At 32.9% G+C, this 14,492-nt stretch overlaps 1 protein-coding gene across 1 annotated transcript; it reads left to right on the top strand.

Annotated features, from left to right (window-relative positions):
- The first annotated feature begins 474 nt into the window (after window positions 1-474).
- On the top strand, window positions 475-5,424 carry LOC126815416 (zinc finger protein Xfin). Its single transcript, XM_050541045.2, has one exon. The coding sequence runs from the start codon at window positions 1,219-1,221 to the stop codon at window positions 4,771-4,773; it is 3,555 nt and encodes a 1,184-aa protein (XP_050397002.1). The 5' UTR covers window positions 475-1,218; the 3' UTR covers window positions 4,774-5,424.
- Window positions 5,425-14,492: the final 9,068 nt, after the last annotated feature.

Here is a 14,492-nt window from a genome sequence, read left to right as displayed (position 1 = left end):
TTGATAGGAGCGCACATACTCCAAAATAGATCTAACAATGGTCTTTGTCTATATTAAGGCTCAATTTGTTTCAAACCACAGACTATAATAATATTATGAAAATATTTGTTTATATAATAGTCAGGGATATTAAATGTTTAAAATTATTTGTTGTCCCAGATGTAACGAAATTTTAATTCATTCTATTACATTCATTTCATTTTTGGTTAAAAGAAAAACAATCAAACCCTAAAAGATAACATCCCAGACCCCAGCAGTGTTCCCCTCTCACAATTTATTTTTCTATAAATACTGGATCACATCCATCTGTTTGGTCGTGACAGATTTTGCGGTGGAATGGAAAAAAAGTAACCGATATTGATTTCATCATCAAATCGGTCACATAAAAAAAATGCCGTGCATTAATGCATCCATAAAATCTTCCCAAGAGTTATTTCCCTTTAAGGAAGAGATAACCGGAACCGCACTCGAAGATTTCTTTGTTTATTCGCTTTTATCAAATTTTCACCCTAAGAGAGGTCAAATATAAGATTTGGGATGTTCACATTATGTTAAAGGAATTGGAATTATCATCTAGCAATACTAGCAGACCCGGGAGCCGAATATGGTCCGTGAAAACTGAAGTATGAAGTGAATACATTACCTCGATGAAAAATGACAGCATAATTAAAACTCATAAATTTATGTCAGTTGGCGGCTCACCTGTGTTGACCCTACTTCTGATTGTGTATTGTTAATTTTGAAGTATCGGTTGCAAAGTTTTAAGTATTTTTTACGGTTATTCTTCATTCGATAGCAAATAATAGACATTTGATGGCATAATTCAAGTGACCTCCATTTTGTAAACACAACCAACATCATAATCTAAATCATCCATTATTAAACTATTATTATAGGATGTAGACAGATGTTTATCTGACCATCCATTGTTTTTGTTTATGATAAACACTGAGTGACATTTTGCTGCATATTGGAATTTACAGTGTTCTGTTAGACAATATATTGCATAATCAATACAGTAGGCCTACCTTTAAAAACACTTACCGCATAGCTCATGATTTGTGTTAGTGAATGAAGCTGGACTAAATATCAAGATGTCATTGACAATATTTTTTAGAAAATGGAAAAAAGACTTGCACATGCATTAGTGTGCAGCCATCGTGGTAATCCCCTTTTGATGATAAAGATTTGATTCTTCAGATCGAAGTTCAGCACAGTATGGATACTCCTTATATCTGTACTGAGTGTGGAATTGGCTTTAAGAAAGAAACAGAATTAAAAGTTCACACAATTATTCATGCAGCAGCCAGAGAACTGACTTGTAAAGAATGTGGAATAGGCTTTCAAAATGAAGTAGACTTAAAAGCTCACATAGCAGCCCACTCAAAAGAGAAAGTGTACCCTTGTTCAGTTTGTAAAAATAATTTTTCAGAAAAGAAGGACTTAGACGCACATTTTTTGACCCATTCACAATCAGAAATTAAATCTAAACCAAGACAGGTTTATACGTGTGAACATTGTGGTTGTAGTTTTAACAGTTTAGATGAATCGGCAAAACATATTTGTACTGTAGATACGCTAGTAAAGAAAACTGGGGACAGTTCAGAAAAGGACCATGTTTGTAAAATTTGTGGCAAGGCATTTGCCAGTAAGTACCAGTTAGAAAAGAAACATATGCTCATTCACTCGAGTGAAAAACCCTATGTTTGTGATGTCTGTGGAAAGGGGTTTATTGAGAAATCTCGATTGAAACGTCATTCCTACATGCACACAACTGAAAAACCGTTTATATGTCAAATGTGTGGCCGGGGGTTTACTGTTAAGAAGAACTTAAAAGCTCACGAAGAAACCCACAAACCAATTGATAACGTTAATTCTGAGACAAATTCGAGTGAACGGTCAACTCCAATATCCACTCCTTTAGTGGCTGGACATTTTGGTGAAAATGTAAATGGAATTCTCACATTTATTCCAGATACTAATAATATGAATACCGGAATGTTACAAATTGCACCAACACCAGAATCATCAGAGGCTGACTACCAAATGGATAATATTACAACTACGAATGTCACAACAGCACTTACAGTTACACCTACGCCAGCTTCAGTCCCAGTACCTGAACCAGTTTATTTATATTCCTGTACCATTTGCCAGAGTCAGTTTGAAAAACAAATTGATTTGGAGGCTCATTCTCTTACACACACAGGTAGCATACCCAAAACAAATTTATTCGCCTGTCAGAAGTGTAAGATTAGTTTCAGCTCCCAAGAAAAATTTGAACAACATTCTTGTTCAGCAGGCGGATCTAAGTCACCCGAGAGAAGATTTGCCTGTGAGACCTGTGGTAAATTGTTCCACCAGAAGTATAGTGTGAAGAAGCACATGCTGACCCACAGTGATAAAAAACCTTTTGTTTGTGAAATATGTGGTAAAGGGTTTATAGAGAGATCAAGATTAAAACGACATAGCTACACTCACACCCAAGAACGGCCATATTCCTGTGAAAAGTGTGGACATGGATATCTTGACAGAGCTAAATGTAAAGCACATGAGGCATCATGTAAAGGTCCCACTATGCATACAAAGATCAACACAATACCCACAACAAAACCAGCCACCCTGCTGACCCCTGTTTCACAGACTGCAGTTACCTCACAATCGACAGCACCGGTAGCTGTATCTGTAACACCAAACATAAACACCATGGTAGAGACGAGCAGTAATTTAATACAGTTACAAAATGTTGCTCCTACCAGTTTTATATATACTCAAGCCGATTTAAATAACCTCAATAATGGTGCTGTGGCGCTGGCTACTACTGACATGTTTACAGGCAATACCATTAATACTGTTGTTTTACAGGGTGCTTTAGGAGAACATGTTTTACATGGTACCTTGGGAGAACAAATACAGCATATTATTCCTATGGATATGGCAAATCATGGCGAGACACAATCAGCTACAGAATTACTGACCACGATAACAGATAAAGATGGTGTCGCTCCTGTCATGAATCTCATTCAAGATTATTTTGTTGATGTACCAATATATACCAATGCAGATGGCATAAGTCACATTTCTACTCCGCTCTCAACTGTTTCTACAGACAACCATGAGAACTCCGAGATTAACAGCCTACCAGTTGACCAGTTACCAGTTGATCAATCTACGGAAGTATCTGTTATTGACTCAAATCTGGCACCACGCCAATTAACAAGAATGGACCATGCTAAAATATTGTTTAGCAATCAACTGTCAGAAAATGATCTGAAGGTTATCATGGCGTCAGGTGCTGACAAGGAATTTATCACACTGACAGAATACCCAACAGAATTCCCTACTTACCAATACACTGATAATAATATAGGGATGATACAACCGAAATCCTCACTTTGTCTTGATGAAATGCCAACCAATTCTAATGCCACCATTGTCAATTTGGAAAAGGTTGCTCTTCCAGTTACTCATATCCAAACTGATCAAAATGGAACCACACAGTATTTAAACATTTCTGTAGAAGATAACAAACCTCATGAACCTCAAACATCAGAGTTCCAGCAGTTTGATCCGAAAGATGGCATGCTTATGAATGGTGGGTATGAATTCCAAGATATTTATCCTGAAGCTATGGATACTCAAAATTATGAAAAAAACTATGATTTACAGTCAACAATTGAAACTGAAATGAAGACGTATGCTGAATTAAGTAATGTTATTGTCGATAAACTTTGCTCTGAAAGTGTCAAACTACAAAATCAGCCTAGTCCCGTTATGCCAACGATGCATATGCCCATGGAAATAAAACATGAATCACCCCCTCCCGCAGAAAATTCAGTCGAAAGTTCAACCGTGGATCAGAAAATACTTCATACAGATGATCAGGATCTATCCATGCCTTTACCTGTCACAGCCACGCCTGTTCCAGTCACACCACCAGTTCCAGATAAAAAAGACAAAAATCCACCTTCAGAAAAATCTAAAGTAAAAGTAGCAGCAGAGACGGATGAAGATAAACCCTATAGCTGTGACATATGTGGCAGTAAATTCATCCATCATAGAAGTTTATTACGACATAAGGGTATTCACAATAATCCCTATGTTTGTAAGTTGTGTGGTAGACATTTCTCTAATAAGTATGATTTAGAAAAGAAGCACATGCTAACTCACACGTCTGAAACTCCCTTCGCATGTCATATTTGTGATAAGGCGTACAAAGATAAGAAAAGATTACGAGCCCATATGACTACCCATACTGGTCTAGAACCATTCATTTGCCCCGTTTGTAGTAAGGGATTTTCAGAAAAGAAGAAGATGACGCTTCACATATCCAGTGATCATCCAGAAATCCACCTGTATTCTTGCCCAGAATGTAAACGAGGTTTCCCTAATAAGAAAGCACTGCAGAACCATATCTCTACTGCTCATAAGGCCAAACCATTTAATTGTGGTGAATGTCGTAAAAATTTTGTGTCTCAGGCAGCTCTCACTGAACACATGAAATGTCATACAGGGCAACAGACTGTGGCTTGTGAAGAGTGCCACAAAGAATTTACTTTGGAATCTCCTTATGATAAACATTTATTATTGAACACTGATCAAAAGAGATTTATTTGTCAAATTTGCAGTCAATCATTCACAGATAAATCTCAGTTTTATGTGTTAGGGCTCATGTTAGAAGGTAAACACAATCAAAATGAACTTCAAAATGGTGCTGCTGAAGTAGAACCTCAAAATACAAACATTAGTGGGCAGTTGTTACCAACAAGTTAACATGTGATATATTGTGTTTAATACAAGGTGAATAGAAAATGTGTTGTTATTTTAGTTGTTACAAATACAAGAACAAAGTTCTATGTGTCTGATACATATAAACAAAGTTAGAAATAAAGTTACAGAATGTGCTGAATACAGGGTAGTAATTGACAATGTGAACACCAAAGACTGAGTCAGATGTACAAAGATAGAAGATATGAGATTAAAATATCTGACATTGTTTATGGATGGCTAGTAAAGATCAGAATCTCTTACTTGAGTTACTGTTTTACATTTATTAATATTAATGATCACTTTGAATAATAGTTAATACTGTTAAATTTGAAAATTATTGTGTGTTTTACTTTGACATGGATTTGCAAAAAGGATATAAGGGCCTTTTGTGAAGCTGTAAACAGATTTACAATTATATTTATTTATACAGCCATTGTTTCTCAATTATTGACAACTGAACATATGTTATACAAAAGTAAAAATGGAACACATAGATATAATTTTCATGTTTACAGTATTTACTATAAAGGATCAATGTAAAATGTAGTAGTGGTAGGTTTCATTAATACATGTAGTCACTAAAATATTGATATATCAGGTTTAATATCATAGAACTGTTGTTAGTTGTTTCTTTCTGCCTTAATGAATATCAAAGTGTATAATACATATAATGTAGATAAATATGCTCAAAGTAAGTATTTATGTTCATAATTTATACTTACATACTAGGTATTGTAGAATATTGTAATAACTGTGCTATTATTATCATATATGTATTTAATTCATTATACATGTACGCATATTATTTATCTTCTGTCTACCTAATGTGTGTAAGTTATACATGTATGTAGTCATGTGTAAAACATTTTTAATGGTGTAATTTTCTTTAAATTGCAGAGTGAAATGTATGAAACAAGAAATTGCTGACTCAAAGTAAATTTAAAGCCTCTGAACAATATTATATCTTTTGGGAATCAGAATTTAATTTTCAGAATATATATTTTCAGAAAATTATATTTTTAAGAAATACAAATTCCAATTGTTTTGTAAAACCATTTTCAAAGTAGACTATACATTTCACTCTGTATATTTTTACTCTCCCGTTATCAAGGACAACAATAAGGTGCTTTCAGAACAATACAAGAACTATTTGTAAAATTGTTTGTTTTATACAGAAGTTACATTGACTGGTAAGACCAAACAATGACTTTTTTAAAACACATTTTGTAAATATATACATATATATTTTATGGTTTATTTTGATATAATTTCTGCACTCAAACTCAAATGTACAACAAATATATGAAAATAATTACAATTTAAGTTTAAATGTTGAAAGCTCGCATGCATTTACTAGTAGTTCTTGGGTGTACAGGAAAGGGAGATAACTTTAATAGTCTTCACATCTTGTTGAGATGTTTTTGTACATGATGAATCTCACACTGTTTTACATGTATATAGATTTAGTTGCATGTCAAGTAGATCAGTTGTTAATGTATATATGTATTATGTGTAAATAGTTACTGTCTTCTATTAATTATTACTGTTTTTGAAATAATTAATTAGTCTTATATATTTGTTGTTGATATTTAAATATATTCTACACTATATTTGATGTAGAAATCCTCCTCATTTGTCACACATAATGTTGTTTAATTATATCTACATGTATAGTCATGCATACAGACGCTTTTGCCTTCAGTTTATTTTGTAGAATACCGGTACTTAAGTAAAGACCAATCCACTTTTTTATACTGGCAAGTTAATTAACAAATTTCATCATCAATTTAGTAATAATGAAAAATAATTACTGTATACCTGAGGACAGGGCCTCTTTTATTTGTAGGTTAAAATAAAAAGTAAAAGAGATAGAAATTTTATTGTGAGGTTTTGAGCTCATCCATCAATAAAATAACAGATCAAATCAAATCTGGAATTCTATACATATATATTGACACAGTAAACCCACCCTATATGCATGCACTAAAATAAGTTTTTGTTCGATGTCCAAAACAATTTATATGTAGCGAAACTGACAATCCATTCATTGACAAAAGAACAAAATAAATTTATTTGATATGAAATTATTGTTTAAATATTTGTAAATTATTCTTTTAGTGCTTCTTATACTTTTTGATACATATGTAGTAAGTTCTTCTTTGTCTTTACAAAATGTTTGTTTTTAATTGTTGGTAATTCAAGATTTTTCAATAAGGATGATATTTCAAAATAATTGCATAAATTTATTGTATGTACATGTACACAGCTTGTGCATCACAATGTTTTTTTAATTTTAACAAGATATTATCAATTAAAATTATTTACAAATACAAATGAAATTATTGAAATCAATTTTAATAGACATTTGATTTTTCTTTAATCTTGATACTTTTTGCAAAGTAAAAAATTATCAGAATAAATATGTATACTATCACTTTTAGAAATTTCAACAATCTGTATAAAACACCATGCTTGCTTTTGATAAAATGTAGAGCTTTTCATAAATTTTATAATAAGTTCATACTCTCTATTTTGTTCTGAAGAATGAATTCTTCAGTTCTGTCTTTACTTTATTTGTAGTGACCTTGCATAGACATGTCTATAAACCTATAAATGAAGTTAAGACTGTACCATTCATAATTTGTGTGCAGTCCACATACGGTAATGTCATTGTAATATATTTTGCATGTTTAAATTATTTGCTGTTTGTCTACTATATTATTCAGACAACATTTTTCTCTGTCAATTATTGTTAATTGTATATTGCATTATCACTTGAATCAAACATTGTTTACATTGTAAAAACTTTTTATTATCTTCTCCCATCATAATGTTATAGATTCATCTTCTTTTATAGATGTATTGTTTTAATTCATTGATGTCAGCTTGTTAACAATAATAATTTAACAAAACCAATCTTAGGTTTCATAATAGATATCCAAATAAAAGATAGCTTTTGATATGTTGGTTAGTCAGACATCACTTATTTTCCTATATTATTATAATAGAATAAAAAGGTCATAATAAAGATATATACCGGTATGTATCATCAAAGGATAGAAAATCAGCAGGTATACCCAATGTATTTTGACACCAAAATAATATAATAGACTTTATATTTTATGATGATGTATATTTTATTAAGTACACATATTGTAAACTCATTTCTTCATTGTATGCATGACATACTTTCCAAATTTTATTATGCAAAAAATCACTTGAATTTCTTGATTATTAATATACTAGATTCCATACCATCTATATCAAATACATGTAATTTCAAAAGTAAATCCACAAATACTAGAAAATCTGTAATAAGTGGTTTATTATTAGAGCAATGCCATCTTGAAATGCCAAAAAATTTATCTTTTTTTTTTGTTACAAATGCATAGATTGACTAAAAAGTCCACCCAGCACCAATTTTATTTGTTTAAATCTATTCTTGTAATGTTAATAAAATGACTTTATTAGACTGGATTCAAGAGTCTACTGAATATTTTATTAGTTAAACTTTAACAGGTGTTTTACCTTATGTCTATTAGTGATGTTTTGTTAGTGATTATATTCCTAATGTGTAGAAACACAGAAGTAGATATGTTTAATTATCATTTAATATAATTTTATCGGTTGATGCTCATCCTGCTTTTAAAATTCATTTCAGCTTCAAAAATATGTTCTGTAGTAAGAAATAATTATCAAAATATACTGCAAGATAAGAACTTTAAACTGAAATTAGCTTCTTATCTTGCTTTATTTCCTGACTCAACAATTTTTTGATCCTGGTCTCTTTTTTTTTACATTTTAGAATGAATGTATTCGGTTATTCATGCTTTAGTTGTATTATTATTTCTCTTTGTTTTTTTGTTTTTAAGAACTTAAGGCATCTTTTTAATATATATATTAACATGTAAATTAACACTGTATGATAGATGCTTAACACAGGGTTGTGGATATATCCAGTACCTCAAAATACCTAATAGAAAATAAGGCAATCTATAGGAATAAACTGTCATCATAGTACTGCCATTATTTTTGAGACTAACATGGGAAGTTATATTTCTCTGCTTATGTTTGGATGTAAGTGGGATAATATTTTTCCTGCTTGCCTGTTTTCATGTCCTCTTTTTATTTCAACTGCAACGGGATCTTGTGCAACCAATTTGTACATGTGACTTAGTTTTCCATCAGATCTGAATGAATAAGATACTATGTTTGTTTTAAAATATGAAAGTATTGTTAACTCCCATTCCTCCCCTTACCTAATTTACTAGAACGAACACATGATTGTAGAATTAACCATGTCTAAAAAAGCACATTCATTGCATATCATATGTAGATATCTGACACCATTTATTATTTACTGATTAAAAAAACTACTGTACTGTGAAAATTAGGAAAAGAATTTATGGTGGTTTCTTTCTGATTTTATACATTTTATTTATTATTTTATATTGAAACATTTAATTCATGTTCATATATTAAATCATAAAAATAACTGCATTTACATGGTAGTGAAAGTGTGAGGAATTTTCTTTACACTTCATGCTCTTTGGACTAAAAACACCACCAAAACATTAAAAAAAAATTTGTCTCAAGAAATCCTAGTCCTCCCCAGTCAACAGTTTTATTAATTATATTTTTTTGTGTGCCATTGTCATCTATGTTATATTAAAATGTGCTTTAGTAGTTTTCTGTGCCCTATGTACGATTTTTAGAAAAAAGTAAAACAATTTAAACAGTAGACATTTTTCAGATTAAGTGGCTGCTACAATCAAGAATGTTAGTAGTCCATTTTTAAAAAAATTAATCATTGATACATTCTCGATTTTTAAGGCATAATAATGTAATTTTATGTTGTGCTATTTAAATGTATGATTCAGTGCAATGGAGTGTCAGTGATATGTGCAATAAATATTATTAAAGCAAATGATGTTCTATGTATCTCATTCTCCTCAGAAACAACCTCTTTGATTTAGCTGGAAAATATCTGTTGATTCAGTAGTCTGTCATAAATTATGTTGCACAATTTGATTGATAAGCTTTTTTTTGTATCCCCAACTTATTTTGTTTGTTCATGGCTTCATAACAAAGCAACAGAAATAAATGGCCTCTATTGTCATTTTGGCGTATATACATACACATTGAGCTTTTTAAACAGAGAAATCCAACATCCTGTTTGACGTCAATTTTTATTATGAATTAATACGATGACATTGTGATTCAATTTAATTATTGATGCAAAGCATTAATTTTTATACGCCCACATGGAAATGTGGTCGTATATTGCCGTCGCCCCCCGTCCGTCGTCCACAATTTCTTGTGAACACTCTACAGACTACATTTATCATCTGATTGTTTTGAAATTGATATATGTTGTTTGCATTAGTAAGATGAAGATGCCTATTTAATTTCAATAACTTTCGTTAATTTTGTCTGGAGTTATGGCCCTTGTTTCACTTTGTTGCACCTTGTTAACGCTCAAACGACAAAAGTTATCAACCGATCTGTATGAAATTTATATGCATCATTTAAATTAGTAAAACAACGAGGCCTATTGAATTTCAGAAATTTCCGTTAATTACATCTAGAGTTATGGCCCTTGTTTCACTTTGTTGAATCTTGTGAATGCTCTAATGACAACCGTTATCATCCGATCTGTTTGAAATTGATATGCATGATTTAAATTGGTGAAACGAAGAAGCCTATTGAATTTGAGCAATTTCCGTTACTTACGTCATGAGTTATGGCCCTTGTTTCACTTTGTTGTACATTGTGAATGCTCTAACGACAAAAGTTATTATCTGATCTGTATGAAATTCATATGCATCATTTAGATTAGTAAAACAAAGAAGCTTATTGAATTTCAGCAATTTCCTTTAATTACATCTAGAGTTATGGCCCTTGTTTCACTTTGTTGCTTCTTGTGAACACTCTAACAACAAAAGTTATCAATCGATCTGTATGAAATTTATATGCATCATTTAAATCAGTAAAAAAAAAGAAGCCTATTGAATTTCAGCAATTTCTGTTAATTACATCTAGAGTTATGGCCCTTGTTTCACTTTGTTGAATCTTGTGAACGCTCTAATGACAACAGTTATCATCCGATCTGTTTGAAATTGACATGCATCATGTAAATTAGTGAAACGAAGAATCCTATTGAATTTCAGCAATTTCCTTTAATTACGCTGTGAGTTATGGCCCTTGTTTCCCTTTTTTATACCTTGTTTGTGCTCTAACGACAAAAGTTATTATCCGATCTGTATGAAATTTATATGCATCATTTAGATTAGTAAAACAAAGAAGCTTATTGAATTTCATCAATTTCCGTTAATTACATCTAGAGTTATGGCCCTTGTTTCACTTTGTTGAATCTTGTGAACGCTTGAACGACAAAAGTTATCACCCAATCTGTATGAAATTCATATGCATCATTTAAATTAGTGAAATGAAGAACCCTATTGAATGTCAGCAATTTCTGTCAATTACTTCTAGAGTTATGGCCCTTGTTTTACTTTGTTGAACCTTGTGAATGTTCGAACGACAAAAGTTATCATCTGATCTGTATGAAATTGATATGTATTATTTTAATTAGTAAAACGAAAAAGTCTGGACCCCCCAAACCCCCCCTATCCATCTATCCTCTAAATTACATTAACTTTTGCAATAAAACTGTAGAGGTCAATACAATCCGTCCAACAAGAAATTCCTGAAAAGTAGGCTAAAAGATAGGTTGCCAGACAGCGAAACCTACGACCACAGCAGCTACTTTGTTTAAGCTGTCGACATAATTGACATAAATTAAAGATAGGTTGCCTGGCAAGAAACATACGCCCACAGCAGCTAAATCGTGCGAGCGGAAATGAAATGGGGTTTAACGTCCTACTGTTCTGCTCCTAACCTGGGCTAATGAAGATGGGCATACGTCGTACAGTGTGCAATGAGGGTAATTTTGCCCGGGCAGCGGCGCTACGGCCTACTCTTATATCGAATTCCAACTGCCAAGGGATCTTTTACATGCATGTCAATGTGTACACGGGACCTCAGTTTTCCGTCCCATCCGAACGACTAGACAGTTATCCTCCATCCTGCATCACTGACAAGGGGAAACCATGCCGGAAAATCTGAATGAACTTTCTCGGCCAATGCAGGGATCGAACACCTGACCTCCAGGCTAGCGAGCCAGCGTCTTAACCACGTGATCCCCTCGTCACAAGGGTTGTCACATATTTATTCTTTTGTAGGTAATTGGGGGCATTTACAAGACAATTTCATTCAGATCAGATTATAAATTTCGTCGTTTGAGGGTTCTACAAACTGAAACAAGGGTCTTAACTCTGGAAGTAATTTACAGAATTTGTTGAAATTCGGCCAATCTGATTAAAACACAGATACTATTTCATTTTGTTTTTTATAGTTCAAAATTTTGTTTTACTTATCTTCACAACACTAGGATCTGGAAGAGTTGGTATATAACAGTCGTTCTAGTTAATGTGAGGTAATAGCCCATCAAACGGTCTGTTACAGCGAGTTCTTGGCATGCTCTGCACGGAACTGTGGGTAAACCCCTAGAAACGACAACGCTGATTGATTAATCAATGTCAGACATCATAGGGTCAAAAGCCTCTCATATAACCCCTGACACAACCTCATGTAGTGTAGGCCATCGAAAGTTTAAAGATAGGTTGCCAGACAACAACAATCGCTGAAAATCAATAGGATCCTTCGTTTCATGACCTTAAACACGCTGTATAAATTTCAAGTCAATTGGATATTAACTTGTGGACGCGGGACGGACGGACAAGGGCAACGACAATATACGACCACATTTCAATGTGGACATACAAAAAAACGAAACGAAATATAGATCTGTATTTTAACAAGCCAACAGTGAGGCTGATGTCCCCCGCCGAAATAGGAAAATAATTAGAGGACACATATAAATTTATCACAAATTATCTTTTACAAAGTATTGAACAATCAAACAGTATATCTTTACTTATAGTCTAAGCATACAATGTTTTTGATGGAATAATTATAGCATATTAAGGGGAAAACATGCTCTATGCCTACAGATCTAGAGTTTGGTTGTATCAACGGGTCTATTTTCCATCTTGCTGCAAGTTGTGCAAAGTTCACTGTTTTCTTTCTGTCATTAAATGTCAATTCATTATTGCATACTACATATTTAATTAATTTATTATAGTTTCTTTTTCAATTTGTTTTTTCCATTTATTTGTTTATTTACCTTGCCTATATTCATTGTATTGGATTGTATTGGAATTGCTCAATTGATGCTTTTATCAATACCTGGTTATAATATTATGACATGTAATGTGGCAAGTTGAGTCGGGACATGTAGGCTATAATGTAACCTAAATGTATACATAAGTGGATTTCGTTTCATTTTTTTTGAAAATATTGTACAGATAAAAGAGGAGGAATTACAGGGGTAATACATTGGAAAGCTTCTTCAAAAGTCTCGACCAATCAAATTGCGTATCGCTCTGCTTACCCTGAGCAGAAAATGCTCAATTATCAAACTTAGTCAAGGTATTACTGTAATGAAACTATACACCAAGTTTCATCAATCTCACTTAATTAGAACTAAAGTTATCGTGTCCCAAAGCATCAACCAATCAAATTGCTTATCTCTGCTTACCCTAAGCGGAAAATGCTCATCTTCGAACTCCATCAAGGCATTGACCTAATCAACACATACACCAAGTTTGAACATTCTAGCTCAATTAGGAAGAGAGTTATCGTGCCCCAAAGTATCAACCAATCAAATTGCTTATCTCTGCTTACCCTAAGCGGAAAATGCTCATCTTCGAACTCCATCAAGGCATTGACCTAATAAACACATACACCAAGTTTGAACATTCTAGCTCAATTAAAAGTTATCGTGTCCCAAAGCATCAACCAATCAAATTGCTTATCTCTGCTTACCCTAAGCGGAAAATGCTCATCTTCGAACTCCATCAAGGCATTGACCTAATCAACACATACACCAAGTTTGAACATTCTAGCCCAATTAGGAAGAGAGTTATCGTGTCCCAAAGCATCAACCAATCAAATTGCTTATCTCTGCTTACCCTAAGCGGAAAATGCTCATCTTCGAACTCCATCAAGGCATTGACCTAATAAACACATACACCAAGTTTGAACATTCTAGCTCAATTAGGAAGAGAGTTATTGTGTCCCAAAAAGTGTGACGGACAGACAGACGGACAGACAGACAGACGGACGAACCCATTTTAATAGTCCCCTGCTTTCTTCGAAAGGCGGGGGACAATTAGATTGGAAATATGACAGGCTTTTTCATTTTACTAATCTAAATAATGCATATAAATTTCATACTGATCGGATGATAACTTTTGTCATTTATACGTTGACAAGGTTAAAAAATAAAAAGTAAAACATGGGCCATAACTCTAGATGTAATTGACGGAAATTGCTGAAATTCAGCAGGCTTTCACTAATCTAATTGATGCATAGGGCCTATCAATTTCATACATATCGGATGATAGATTTCGTTAATCGAGCGTTCACAAGGTTTAAATATGTGAAACAAGGGCCATAACTCTAGAAATATTTACAATAGACTTCTTTGTTTCACAAATTTAAATGATGCATATAAATTTCATATAGATTATAACTTTTGTCATTCAACGGCAATATATGACCACATGTCCATGTGGGCGTAAAAAATAATACGGTAA

The sequence above is a fragment of the Patella vulgata genome, chromosome 3 (assembly GCF_932274485.2).
Source record: "Patella vulgata chromosome 3, xgPatVulg1.2, whole genome shotgun sequence".
In the NCBI taxonomy this organism is placed as follows: domain Eukaryota; kingdom Metazoa; phylum Mollusca; class Gastropoda; family Patellidae; genus Patella; species Patella vulgata.
The sequence above is the reverse complement of the archived record's forward strand: the minus strand, read 5'-3'. Positions and strand labels throughout refer to the sequence as shown.

Bases quoted from the DNA above. Each gene is read 5' to 3' on its own strand.
- LOC126815416 (XM_050541045.2), top strand. From the start codon at position 1,219: ATGGATACTCCTTATATCTGTACTGAGTGTGGAATTGGCTTTAAGAAA.